Source organism: Saimiri boliviensis, chromosome 3 (assembly GCF_048565385.1).
Source record: "Saimiri boliviensis isolate mSaiBol1 chromosome 3, mSaiBol1.pri, whole genome shotgun sequence".
NCBI classification, from domain to species: domain Eukaryota; kingdom Metazoa; phylum Chordata; class Mammalia; order Primates; family Cebidae; genus Saimiri; species Saimiri boliviensis.
The window spans coordinates 71598493-71612701 of NC_133451.1; the positions used below are offsets into that span (position 1 = coordinate 71598493).

Here is a 14209-nt window from a genome sequence, read left to right on the forward strand (position 1 = left end):
TCAATATCAATTATGATTGGGCCCATTACAGATAAAGAATCATAACTCATGCTTATTGAACACTCATTGTGTGCCAGCTCGTCACATATATTATGTCATTTAATTCTGGCTGCAAGCACAGGAAGTTGGTACTGTGATTAGTACCATCTGCATTTTACAGGACAAGGTAAGATTAGAAATGAGATTAGAGATGTTAACACATTTGCCCAAAGTATCACAGCTAGCCAGCTCTGGAGCTGTGCTTTGAATCCAAGGAGTGCCACTTCAGAAGGCACATATGTGATCACTGTTATCATCAGCCTTCATCATTGATCAAGTTTCCATAAGAGCCTCTCTCCTTCTCAACATCATTTTATTCACTTCTTTTTGATGTTCTGTGGTTTTGACCCTCATGATCTTCCCACACACTTCCTGCTTCCCGACTTCATTTAATTCACTTGTCTTTGATGCTCTGTGCATCATGGCCTCATGACCTTCCAACACATTTCCTACACTCTCTCTTCACTCTCTGTCTACAACTCTGCTTTCTTTTTTGTTTAGAAGATTTATATTATCTGATAACATAAAACAAACCTCATCTTTTCTCCTCAAGTGTCTGTCTCTTCTACTTACCTTTTTTTTTTTTTTCTTTTGAGGAAGGAGCTCCCTCATTCTGCCCCAGGTAGCTCCTCCCGCTGTGTCCCAGAGTCCATCTGCTCATAACGTTCCTGAGCTGATCTCTTCAGTCAGGTATTTCCTCTTCTGCATACACATTCATCTTCCTCCTTCTCTCTTCATTTTTCCTGCTCCTCTCCCCTATCTTCTTTCCTCCAGGGCCCTTGCATCTTTCACAGTTTAAATCTTCATTTCTATTTTCTCCTTAGATTTCATTCCAAGTGCATGTGATAATTCCCTCCCAATCCTCATTTCTCTCTTCCTGCTGGATATCCAATCACAGGAAAACTCCAAAGAAAACACTTCATCTTCATCCCTCCCACCTCCACAGTGCTTTCTTCCTTCTCCTTACTTCCTTGTTCACCCACTACTGATTTTTCAATTAGCACAACTCAAAACCATTGAGTTACCTTTTCTTCTTAACAACCCCTCTTTTATATTGGAATCACTGCCATATCCCGTAGATTCTATGTGTGCAAACTGTTTAAGGATATATTCCCTTCTCTCTGTTTCTGCTGCAAAAACCCCAAGCTCTTCTTTCTCAGATGACAGCTTCATTTTTCTCTTTCTGCTAGAGGCTCTACCTCACTAAAGCTCTCCTAGTCCTTCCCAAGAGGAGGAAGAGAACTTTTCTTGAATATCAGATTTGGTTTACAAAATACTCTTTGACACTCAAAACTTGTTGATGCCTTTCCATTGCCTATTGCATTAGCTGTAAATCCTTCACTCTGATTTTCAAGGTCCCTGCTTTCCTTGGTTCCCAAGTGAACATACAGAACTCCAGCCATGCTGGTTCTCTTCACATGCCACACTGCTCTGCTCCTGTGTGTGCTGTTACATATTCTTCCCTTCTAACAAGGATGTCCTCAGCTGGCACCATCTGCAAACATCAAATAAGCATTCAGGTTCAAGTTCCTCTTATTCACTTTGGATAAAATATTCTCTGATTCTTCTTTGACACCTGTTGTGTTTTGGATGTGTTTTTTGGTCATCCCTTCATAAGCATTTGAGAGAAGGTTTCAAGTCTGATTCAGTCCCATAGTACCTTCCACAGTGCCTCATACTCAGCTGACTTGCCTTAAATGTTAATTGAAGTGAACTGTTTTCTTTGGAGGGCAGTGGCGCGACCTCCGCTCATTGCGATGTCTGCCTCCAGGTTCAAGTTTCTCCTGCCTCGGCTTCCCAAGTAGCTGGGACTACAAGCACACACCACCACACCTGGCTATTTTTGCATTTTAGTAAAGACAGGGTTTCACCATATTGACTAAGATGGTGTCCATCTCTTGACCTCGTAATCTGCTTACCTCGGCCTCCCAAAGGGCTGAGATTACAGGCGTGAGCCACCGCACCTGGCCATGAACTGTTTTCTATTTTGGAGCTACACTGAGTAAAACATAAATTGAATACAAAGCTTCAAGATACATGGTAAGAGTGATACTCATGATAGCTTCTTAGCAGGGCAAGGTGGCACCAAACCCTAGAGTTTTTCTTTTAAATTTTGACACTGCCACTCACCACCTCCCTTTACTGTCCCCTCTTCTAGCTGTTTCCTTGGCTTCTACGGCAGCTCTCCCAGCACATTGGTGAATTTGTCAACGCTGCGCAGAAATCTGTTGTCATGTTTTATTTGGTTAGGTTTTTTCAGAGTAAAACAATAGCCACAGACACTGAAGAAAGAAGTCTCATTTGGTTGGTTGGTTTTGTTTAATGTTGTAGCTTTTGTACTAATTCAAAGCCTCTAAAAAGAGTACGTGATTTCTAAGAGCTTATGGGTGGGCTAAGCACTAACTAATAATCAAAAGGAAAAGAGATAGGATTCTTTCTCTTCTGCCATGTGTGTTATTTTCTGGATTCCTGCCGTACTTATCTCACAAGCAGAAACCCATCAATTTTAAAAAGTGGCATTAGAATTCAAATTCTATGCCCTTTAAAGGCCCTGAGTTTTGGCATGAAATCATTTATTTTTCACCTGACAGAGAACAGCTACAAGTGCTGATTATTTTAACCACTTCCAAATGCACTTAATGTGGTTGCATTAAGAACCTAATCGACTGACAGGACATTATTAAAAATCTCACTGTGTGTCTAAATTTGTCTTTATAGGTCATTATTTATCAGCTACGGAGTCACTGCTCCATAAAACCTACATCCAAAGCCATTGCGTCGACAGTACACATTTACTTTAATATCTTCAAGCTTTTTTGATTTTGCTCCAACGACACGAAATAAATTATCTCACTGCCATGTGCTTCCATCTATCATGATTGTGGGTAATCTTCACTGATCCTTGAAGCAGAGACTTTGTGATTTGAAGAAAGCATCACATAGTGATGACCACATGCAATTTCCTCACAGCTGCAGGGTGACATATTAGAGGATTCTACTGCTGCTGAGTCAAAATATTAATTTTTTAATCTGTTTAAATTTCTAGCATGTGTACATGCTGTGCATATTTAGAAAACAAATGGAATCTTCTGCTTGCTTAAAAACTATAAAATGCGTTTATTTCAGCTGGAGCTAGTACTCCATTTTTAGGCTACCTTGTAGTGTATTTATTCATTTGCTTGTTTACAGTTCTAATTCACTGCATGTATTAGCAAGGAGCTACATCTACAAACAACTGGAATTCCATCGGTCCTCCCCCACCCCACCCCCACACACTTATTATACATCAGTAATCTGAAACAGGCTAAGTATAAATGTATTCTGGGCCTCTCTTCTTTCCTTGTGACTCTTAATGGCTCTTATATTTAAAGACTCTTTAATTGTAATAGTGACAAACAAGAATTTACTTGCGGAGTAGTAGTGGGAGAAATCTGAGAGACAGGCTCCAGAATAGGCACTGCTTTTAAGCAATTAACGGATGCATGCTCCCTATTTAAACATGTTTGAGGTCAGCCTTCCTTTTCTTGATTACAGGCAGGAAGGTCAGATGCAGATACCTTGCTGCACAGATGGGGCTTTTTGGATGGAACATTCATCCTTGCAGAAGCTGCTAGAGTGGTGGGTTGGAAATTCAATTCCCTTATTTTAGTAACTGCAGTCTGGTGCAAGTTAGGCAGTGAGAGTATACACTTCCTCTAGTGCAGGCGTCCCCAAACTTTTTACACAGGGGGCCAGTTCACTGCCCCTCAGACTGTTGGAGGGCCACCACATACTGGTGCTCCTCTCACTGACCACCAATGAAAGAGGTGCCCCTTCCTGAAGTGTGGTGGGGGGCCGGATAAATGGCCTCAGGGGGCCGCATGCAGCCCGCGGGCCGTAGTTTGGGGACGCCTGCTGTAGTGTATCCTGTGAAATTGTTCTCAATATCACCTGTGGTCAGGAACAGGCATGGAAGGCAGACTGGAGTATTTTAGGGGGAATTCATGCTGGAATTTGTTGGTCTCTCTGAGGATGCTACCATTTTAAGGACGCAGTTTCTGATAGAGGTGCTCCTATGGTGTGGGCCCATTAAAGATCTGAATTAAAGGGTTCATCAGACAGTCACCACCAAATGAGAAGAATTCAAGAGTTCCCTCCAGATCAGATTAGTTTGTAGAAAATATGCCCATGGACTTTACTGTGAATAAAGTGACTGGTGTCGTAGTAGTTTATTGGGTCACATAGTTACCTCTCACGGTGCCTGGAGGTGGGGCTCATACCACCTCTTAATTATGTTTAGATTGTATAATTAATACATTTGGCTGGCCATAGGGGTAGTTTTCCCTCTTTATTATCTCTAGTTGTAACTGACAAGGCAGTTGGAAATTGTCACACATGCAGCCAAGGAGTGACCTTTTTTTCCTGGCCTGAAGTGGACTTTGAAAACCAGGTAATGCAACCCATATTGATGTTTTTCATGGGCTTCTAAATTCTCCATAATTTCCTAGTCTTTTTACTCCAATAATTTTTTTCCCTTTAACAACTGTGTAGGAGCTACCTACTAGGTATCGCTGATTTGGCCAAATTCCACTTTGTTTTCCTTTTAAAAGAAGTTTTGAGAACTGACTATGAGTGAAAAGGTCTTCCCCAGGCATGCAAAGACAAACCAAGTGTGTTTTTCTTCTTTCTCAAGTGTCTCCATTCCGTGTCACAATAGTTTTCATGTATTTGCATAATAATCTTAATATGCCTACTCCAGCATATCTAGCCCCTTGAAAACAAGCAGAGGGATGTTTTTGACAGAAAAGGGGCTTCTGCAGATGTAATGGAGGGGAGGAGGGGAGGGAACAGTAAGGAGCCTGCTTTCCTTCCCCAGCAAGGGTTTTATGGCAAGAGCTGCTGTGTGTCAGAGTTTTCTTAGACTGTTAGTTTTCCGCTTTGGTTTGATGTCTTCTCCTAATATGAGCTGCCTTTCATATTAAAAAAAATTCTAATTTAAATCTCTAACAAAAACACAGAGACCTCGGTAAATAAACGGAAAAAAAGACACACACACACACACACACACACACACACACACACACACACACACAGAGGAGAGAGAGAGAGAGAGAGAGAGAGAGAGAGAGAGAGAGAGAGATTGATTCCCAATTGCCTTTACCATAAAATCCAGACTCCTTTTTTTGACTTACAACATCTTCCAAAACTGGCCTGCCCAGGTCCTGAGTGACTCTTTTGTGTGTTAAGATCCAGCCATGTTGAACTTTTCTTGGTTCCTTGAAGACATCCTGTTCTATTGAACTGCTGGGTTGCCTAAGCTTCCCTCCTCCTGGAACCCTTTCCAAACCTTCTCCCTCTGCCCTGCTCCTCTTGCAGCTAACTGCTACCAGTGTTCTTGTCTCAGCCTCTTCTGGGAGGTCTTCTCTGCTCCCTGGACTGATTTGGTACCCCTGTTATGTACTTGCATGGCACCCTGTCATTATCCCTGCAGCATTCTACAGGATGCTTGTAATAGTCTCATGCCAGTCCTGCACAGTGTCCACTGTGTTTTCATGTTGCTCAGCGCACTGTGCCCCCATGACAAAACTTGGGAGACAGCCCTCTTTAAGGCAAGAAACATAGCCCAAGCCCACTGTACCATTGGGACTCTTGAACATTCTACTGGGTTACTTCCAACCTGTTCCATAAGAGGAGCAGGCAGGAGCAAAGGGAATGGTCTCTGCATTTTCTTCCTCTTCAACTTGAAGGTTTTTTAGGTTGGGGTAAGGAGATGGAAATTGTAGGGGTTGTGTTGATGGGCAAGGGTGTGGCTCTGTTAGTTCCAATGCACATTCAAGAACTTTTTTGGCCAGGTAGATGGCTCATACCTGTAATCCCTGCACTTTGGGAAGCCAAGGAGGGAAGATTGCTAGAGGCCAGGAGTTTGACACCAGCCTGGACAATATAGTGAGACACCTGGCTATATGAAAAATAAAAGAATTAGGTGGGCCTCATGGTTTATGCCTATAGGTCCAGCTACTCAAGAGACTGAAATAGGAGGATCCTGAAGCCCTGAGTTTGAGGTTTCAGTAAGCTATGATTTTGCCACTGGACTCCAGTGTGGGCAACAGAGGGATACCCTGTCTTAAAAAAACAATTTTTTTTTCTTTCTATCTCCTGTGCCCTGGGTATAAGTATAGTGTCTTTGTAGGTCTGATTTTGATAACTTTGGGAACACATGATGACCCCATGTTTCCTGGTCCAATGGGGGACGGTAGCAGTGGATGAGGAAGGAACTCACTGATTGATACCTCAGTTTATTATTAGGTTATGTATATTAAGTACTCAATTAAAATGATATATCCAAAGTCATTTTTCCCCACCATGCTGAAAGTTGTAGTAGTACAGTAGCAATTTGAATGTTTTGTTGTTTCAATGAAAATAATTTTTTTTTTTTTTTTTTTTTTGAGACAGAGTTTCGCCCTTGTTACCCAGGCGGGAGTGCAATGGCGCGATCTCGGCTCACCGCAACCTCTGCCTCCTGGGTTCAGGCAATTCTCCTGCCTCAGCCTCCTGAGTAGCTGGGATTACAGGCACGTGCCACCATGCCCAGCTAATGTTTTGTATTTTTAGTAGAGACGGGGTTTCACCATGTTGACCAGGATGGTCTCGATCTCTCGACCTCGTGATCCACCCGCCTCGGCCTCCCAAAGTGCTGGGATTACAGGCTTGAGCCACCGCGCCCGGCCGAAAATAAATTTTTAATAGTCAACGGCACTTATAATAAACAAAATACAAAGTAAAACAATGACTAACCCCAATTTTCAGCAACCAAATTAGACAAGATTGGTTTACTATTTTTAAATCTCTTAGTACTGGCAAAATTATGATGAGTCTCAGAAATGGCTCTTGAAATACAAATTGATGGAAACTTTCTTGAATGAAATTTATAATATCAATTAAGAATTTTACATTTTTTTCATGCCTTTGGTGGTTAAAAGTGTATGCTCTGGACTTAGTCTGTATGTGATATGTGTAAGCAAATGACTTAAGCTGTCAGAGTCTCAGTTTTCTCATTTATAAAATGGGGATAATAACATTGCCTACTTTTTCTCTTCAAATGAAATTATGTGTTTATAATAATTAATGCTTTGCCCAATGTATACTCAGAGCTCAATAAATCCAAACTATAAGATAATATGAATTGTACCCTTTTGACATTGTCCTTTAGGAAATAATCTGAGATGCAGACAAAGATTTGTGCACAAAAATGTTATCATAGCCTTAGTTATAAAAGTGAAGACAAATTGTAAGTAAATGTTCAAACCATAAGAAAAATGCAGTTTTTTTATTTGCTTACTTAGTACTGGAATATGAAGCTGCTAAAAATGATGTTTACAGAGTCCCTAATGACATGTGGGAATACTGATGATATTGAGTAAAAAAGGTACTATAATGCCCACATTTAATATAATATAATTTATGTAAAAAGCTCTATATGTAAAATTGTATAGAAAAAGAACTAAATGAAGAAATGTCGATGTTAGCAGTTATTGACCCTAAAAAACCATGCTTAGTGTGATTTTTATGCTTATTTATACTCTGTAAAAATATTTTTCGTGTTTTCTCTTCCATGGTTTACTTTGTAGTCAGAAAAATAAAACCTCTAGATTCCTGTCTGAACCTGCTCAGCCCTTCTGTGTAGATTACAGCAGCCCCAGGCTTGTACCTGAAGCCTGCTCGCAGGTGTTGCCCTGTGGGACCGGCTACTTGTAGCCTGTCTTGCCTGAGTTTTGTAGTCTGCCCTAGGGAACTATACTTTTCTAGTTGTAAGACAGAACATTGATATTAATCCTCAAGCACTTGTTGCTCTGATTTCTGGCTTCTTTCTGGGCAGATCATTACTTATTTTGAAGTCTCCCAAGAAACTCTCTCCTACAAAGAGATTTGACTTCAAGCCTCTGAAGACAAAAGTGTTTCATAGGTTTTAGGGATTTATTATTCTTTTCAGAGTGATTTAATAAAAATCAGCCAGCCAACCCTGAGAGCCTAATTATATAATTGGTCCTCTGTTGGGGGCTTCTCATATGACAGAACTGGGAAGGAAATTTTGCATGAGTGGATTAACATGGGTGCCACTCAGATTGTTGCTTTGGAATGAGTCTGTTCATAGGATTGGGTGTTCAGCATGACTTTTTAAACCATAGAATGAATATAGGTAGTGAACAAAAAGAGTCATTTGATTTTCCACACTCGAGTGTTTATAATCTCCTGTGTGAGGCAGAACTATAAACTAACCTGGATAAATGTGATGCATTGGGCAACTTGGAGCTGATCTTTTTATATTTTCAAGTGTCATGTATGGATTTCTCCTTTGACTCTGGGCACTCCATCACGCAATATATGTTTGGGGACTGATCTGATGCTTTCTTATGGCTTAACATGGAGCTGTGGAAGGAAGCAGAGTGAGGCCCTGAGTAATTTCAGAGTCTCTCCCACTCTTGAGACCTTTCCATTGACTTCTGGCATTTGTGTACTCAAATCTGCCAGACAGCCATGTCTGGTTTAAGATCTCCAGAGACTTGATTAGGAGGGTAGAAAAACTTAAAGGCTATGAGGAACCCCTACATTTATAAGTTGGTTGGAGGTGGCTTAAAAATGTAGGGGTTCCTCATAGCCTTTAACTTTTAGGCACAGAAATAGACCACAGCCTAGAAGGGCACTTGTGTGACTCATGCTGAGAGGAGAGAGTTTTGAGGAGGAGGACTGGTCAGCAGTGCCTTGTGTTGCAGAGATTTCTGGTAGGATAAGGAATTAGAGGAGGCCATTAGATATGGTCCTTAAGAGACCATCAGAGACCTTTTCAAGAGCAATACCACAGTAAAATGTGTTGAAGACAGATTACAATGAAATGAGGAGTTAGAGAGGCGAGGAAGTTGGACGGTGAAGGGATGGCAAGAGATGAGGTATTTGTAGATAAATGTTTTTAGGATGGTAGGCAGTGGAGAGCATGTTTGGAAGTTGAGGTTGAGGAGAGAGTGAAGAGAGATAGAGGAAAGCAGGTGCAATAATACTGAAAATCGGATCAAGAATATAGACGAGTAGACATATATATAGAACGGGAGTAGATAGATGTTTTGAGGTTGAAAGAAATAAATCCAGGATGCTCTGCTTAATGATGTAGATGAGATCACCTGGGAAGACATGAATGAGTGGGCAGAGTGGCGTGGTGACTTGCGAAGAGTAATAAGGGTTTAAAAGCACTGCTGGGTGATGCGGAAGGAACCTGCTCCAGATTCCTTTAGAATAATTAACACACGTTACGCTCCTTATTTAAACAGAGATCCAAAGATCAAATAAATCCGTAAATACTTACTCGTTGTACCCACAAAATACTACAGGGGTCTGCTGACTTTTTCTTGAAAGCATCCCCTGGGTGATTATTCTTTTATGTTTCTCTAATTGCATGCTGGAGAAAGCATCTGTTAGATGCAACTAGTCTTTAGACCACTGAACACCTGCAGATCTTGTTGATGCATGCCCAAGTTCAGAAAGCTCTGGAAGAAATTGCTTTAAAGAGCAGAGGCCCTGGCTTTTCAAATAATGGAGCCTTAAATCTGTAGTGTTTCCTAGGTTTCCAATACTAACATTTACCCACTTGTTAAGATAATCATAAAACACTATCACCTTCATTTGCTCTTACAACTTTTGAAGTCTTAAAAATTTCCCTTTGCACAGCTGGGGGGTTGTGCTCCTGGCACTGTGAGGAAGGCACAGGGAAGAGAGAACAAAGTACTTGGCATCATGTGGAAACCATACACCAAATCTGGGGAAAGTAGCCTCCTTCTCATACTTCCCTCAATTCAGTCATAATTTCCTTTGTAATTTACTGGAGGACTGAAATGAGGATTAAATTGGCTCTCAGGATGTCATGAATTGTTCCTGATATTGGCAAAAGGCTACTTGTAATTTGTAACTCCCAATGTTCAGAGAAAGGTCGGTGACTATTAGTTTGTATGCTGCCAGAAGAATCAGCATTTTTGAGGCAGACTTTCCTGGCTTAACTTCTGGGATGGCTATGAAGGCCTCTGAAGGCTTTTCATGTGGATGAGTGGGCACTGGACATGGAAGGCAGCTTTGCTTTGTGTATGGGGAACACATCCAGATGATCAACTATTAGGAAAGTATCACCAGCAGTGTACAGAGAAAGACCTGTTTTAAGAGATTTTAGGGGCAGGCAATCTGTTTCACTAACATGGATTTTTCTAGAAATCACAATCTCTACTACAGCCTTGAGATGAAACAAGATATTTTGGCGCCGTGGGTGGTGCATTAACAAGTACAAACGAGTGCTTTGAATCCTACAGGGGAAGATGGAACAGCCACATAACCAGAACTCTTTCTTCTATTTTCTTTTTTCTAGATCTTACTCCTTTTTCATTTTAGGTGGGTAAATTGAGATTTGTGGGTTTTCTCCTGCCTTTGGGATAAAGGATGATAAATGGAACTTAAAGGGTAATTACCACTTGAAAGCAGGAAGTTTTCACCTACAAAGGAAGCTGAACACAATCAAGTTCTTTATTAAAGGATGACCATTATATGAGTGAGAACAAGAGACAGTGTTGTCTGGACAAAATAATTTTTTTGATATCTTTAATCCCAACTGGTATTACGAAGCTACTATGTACTATGTATTGGTTCATAAAAATGACTTTCCAACTCACAACAATTCTCATAACTTTATCTCTTGTTAAAGACTAAAATTTTCCAGCAACTCAATCCAATTATTTACTAACCCCAGTCCATTCATGCTGAAGGCTGAGACTGGCATAGACTCCGGAAGGCCAAATCTGTGAGAAGGAGCCTTGCGGAGGGCTTAGGAACCCTGTTGATGCAGGATTTTTATCAGATCCTCTGCTGGACTCACAGCAGTGGTGTCTCATCTGCTCAGCCTGCTGTGCTTGACTCCTTGTGGAAGAGAGCATGTGAGTTAGTGAACACAAGACCTGGCTGGCCACTCCAGGCACTGACACAGGAGCAAGCTCCATGTGAGGCCTGCAGCCAAACGAGGTAGGTCGCCTCAGGGGAAACATGGTGGCACTCAGGTGAGGGTGCCTATGACCCTGAAGCCCCAGAGTGGATGTTAGAGTGCTCTTTTATTTTCCCTGTCTGCAGTCTGACAGATGGTGGTGTGTTAGCTGCTCAGTTGGCCTCATGCCTTGTTGCCTGGGGCAGCTGCCCTCTGCTGGTGAGGGCAAAGGGCTGGTGTGATAGCTTTTGCTGGGTACCAGAACTTGGTGGGTCCCAAGCTCTTGTCCAGTGCCCACAAAAAATGAGGTCACACAGACAATTCAATGACGGTGAAAGTGGAGAATTTTACTGAGTGATGAAAACATTTCTCAGCAGAGAGTGGAGCTGGAGAGGAGACAAGAAGGACAGGTTGTCTTCCTCCAAAATCAGGTTGAATCTTCTTCAGAGTCAGGCTATCTTCCCTCTACTGACTGAATCTGGGGTCTGTATAGGTATAGAATGGGGGCGGGGCAGGCTATAGGTAGTTTTGGAAAAGGCAACATTCAGTTGGTAGAAAGGCATGATTCAGAAAGAACCAGTTGGGAGACGGCGAGCAAACAGGAATAGAAATTCATTCTTTGAACTTTGTGCCATGTGTTTCAGACTTTTTTTTTGTTTTTGATGGTGAAGGTGGGGTTTCACCAGGGACCCACCCCTGTCTTCCTAGAATTTCTCTGCCTCCTGCCTCTATTACTGTGAAGGAAGGGGATGGGTGAAGCTGTACTCCAGTCTCAGACCCCCAGGGGAAATGTTGATAGTGTCGATCGATCTTACTGCTTCTGTTAGCCTGGAAGTTCTCTCTATACTCCCAGCAAGTATCTATCACGTGACACCCTCGTATTTAAAGTTCATTCCATTGGAAAGGGATGAAAACTCTCAGCCTGGCCATTTGCTATAAACTTCAAACACACAATTTGTACAGGTCCCAAGCTTCTACTTTACTGAAATACACTGCCTTTGGGCTACTCTTCAGCTGTCAGCTGCAGTGTTGGTAATTGAAATCCCTTCTACCCTTTGGTGCAGTGATGAGACTTTGTGCTCATGAGCACCCGTGCTTTCTCTCTGCTCCTCTTCCCCTCCAGACTGCCACCCCCTGTGCCAGCACTGTGCAGCTGATCTTCACAACACCGGGAGCATCTGCCTGAGGTGCCAGAATGCCCACTACCTGCTGCTTGGGGACCACTGTGTTCCTGACTGCCCTTCAGGATACTATGCAGAGAGAGGAGCTTGTAAAAGTGAGTAAGTGCTGGACTCAGGAGCTGGAGCTGCCGCCTGAGGTTCTCTTCAGGGGAATAGCTGAGAAGGCTTGAAATTCCCCGTGAGTGGAGGCAGGAGGCATGCCATGGAACTGTAAACCAGACCTGCCAATGTTCTCAATGTTGGGACTTTATTACCCACACTTGGGATGCTGCTTTGGAAGAGAATCTGACATCATGGTTTCTGTTGTGTCTTTTTTCCTCTGCAGAATGCCACTCCTCCTGCAGAACCTGCCAGGGCAGAGGACCTTTGTCCTGCTCCTCATGTGACACCAACCTCGTGCTGTCCCACACTGGCACCTGCAGCACCACCTGCTTCCCTGGGTACTATCCTGATGACAATCATGTTTGCCAGGGTAGGTTTTTCCAATGAACGAACTTTCCTGCCTTTCTGGAGCCAATGAAAGAAATGTGAGGTTCTTACTTCCATCTTCTCAACTAGTAGCCTTCATTTTTATAAAAGGAAGAAAGCTAATCTACAAAGGCAATAAGGCTGCCATTAGCAGATTATAGCTCAGATATCAGCCTAATTGAAAGTACTGGCCTGGGGTCAGTACAGTGGGGTCTCCTCTGTAAGTGCCAGCTGTGTGATCTTGGGCAAGTTATTTAACTTCTCTATTCAGGTTATCTCATTTAAAAAATAGAAGTGTTAGTTTGTTTTATCTTTATAGTTTTTCTCAGCAATCCCATTTATGACCCTAGGCAGAGAGTGGAGCTTGCTCTAGTATGCACTATACTAATCACTTCTTTGGATTTAATTTTTTTTCTATATGTATTTGTGAATATTGACAGTGTACAAGTCTTTGCATGCTGTAGATATTCCATTTCTGCCCAAACAGTAGTTATTTGGACTTACATGAGAGTTACTTATATAGATGTCTTATTTCTCAAATAAGTCAGAATATGATTAATTACCTTGGGTCAGGCACAAACAAAGAGGATAAATTAGGGAAAGGGTAAATCTGCCTGAAAAAAATTAAGAAATCCTTCACAGATGAAGGAATATTTATGATAGGCTGATGCCACTCTTTTTTATCTCAGTTACCAAGTGTCATTTTAAAAAAAATTATTGGCTGGGTGTGGTGGCTCACGCCTGTAATCCCAGCACTTTGGGAGGCCGAGGCAGGTGGATCACGAGGTCAAGAGATCGAGACCATCCTGGTCAACATGGTGAAACCCCGTCTCTACTAAAGATTCAAAAAATTAGCTGGGCGTGGTGGTGCACACCTATAATCCCAGCTACTAAGGAGACTGAGGCAGGAGAATTGCTTGAACCCAGGAGGCAGAGGTTGCGGTGAGCTGAGATCGTGCCATTGCACTCCAGCCTGGGTAACAAGAGCGAAACTCCACCTCAAAAAAAAAAAAAAATTATTGTACATTTGAAAATGACAGTTAACAAAAATAGTGATGATATTTCAGTTGTGTGTTCTAGGGAAGGAATTGTGGAATAGGGGTTAGGAGAGTGGGCTCTAGACTCAGAGAAGTTCAAATTCTACCTGCTGCTTAGTGCTTTATGACCTTGAGCAAGTCAGCTAAGCACTAGGCCTCAGTTTCTTTTTCTTTTTTTCTTTTTTCTTTTTTTTTTTTTTTTTTTTTGTGAAAGGAAGATTATGACCATACCTACATCTTAATGTTGTTGTTACATTTAACATAGATGATAGTGGAGAGTAAGCTGTCAATATTAATTAACCATTGTTTTGTTTTTATCATCATCATCTAAAATGAGAGGCAAATAAAGTTGTAAAAATATTTCTATTTTATAGATAGGAAGATAGATATTACTGTTAGTTTATTGAGATCCTGGCAAAAATTTTCATTCGTTATATGGAGCTCACCCTTTTGCATCATCTGTGGAGGTACTGGAGATCTAAAAACAAACTTTTTTG

At 41.7% G+C, this 14209-nt stretch overlaps 1 protein-coding gene across 7 annotated transcripts in view; it reads left to right on the top strand.

Annotated features, from left to right (window-relative positions):
- The window catches only part of FRAS1 (Fraser extracellular matrix complex subunit 1), a 460403-nt gene that overhangs the window by 268971 nt on the left and 177223 nt on the right, over window positions 1-14209 (top strand). For all 7 annotated transcript variants that reach the window (XM_074396330.1, XM_074396331.1, XM_074396334.1 and 4 more), the window contains 2 exons: window positions 12150-12302; window positions 12533-12679. In XM_074396330.1, the coding sequence (XP_074252431.1) occupies window positions 12150-12302; window positions 12533-12679 (300 nt within the window). The remainder of the gene's footprint in view (window positions 1-12149; window positions 12303-12532; window positions 12680-14209) is intronic.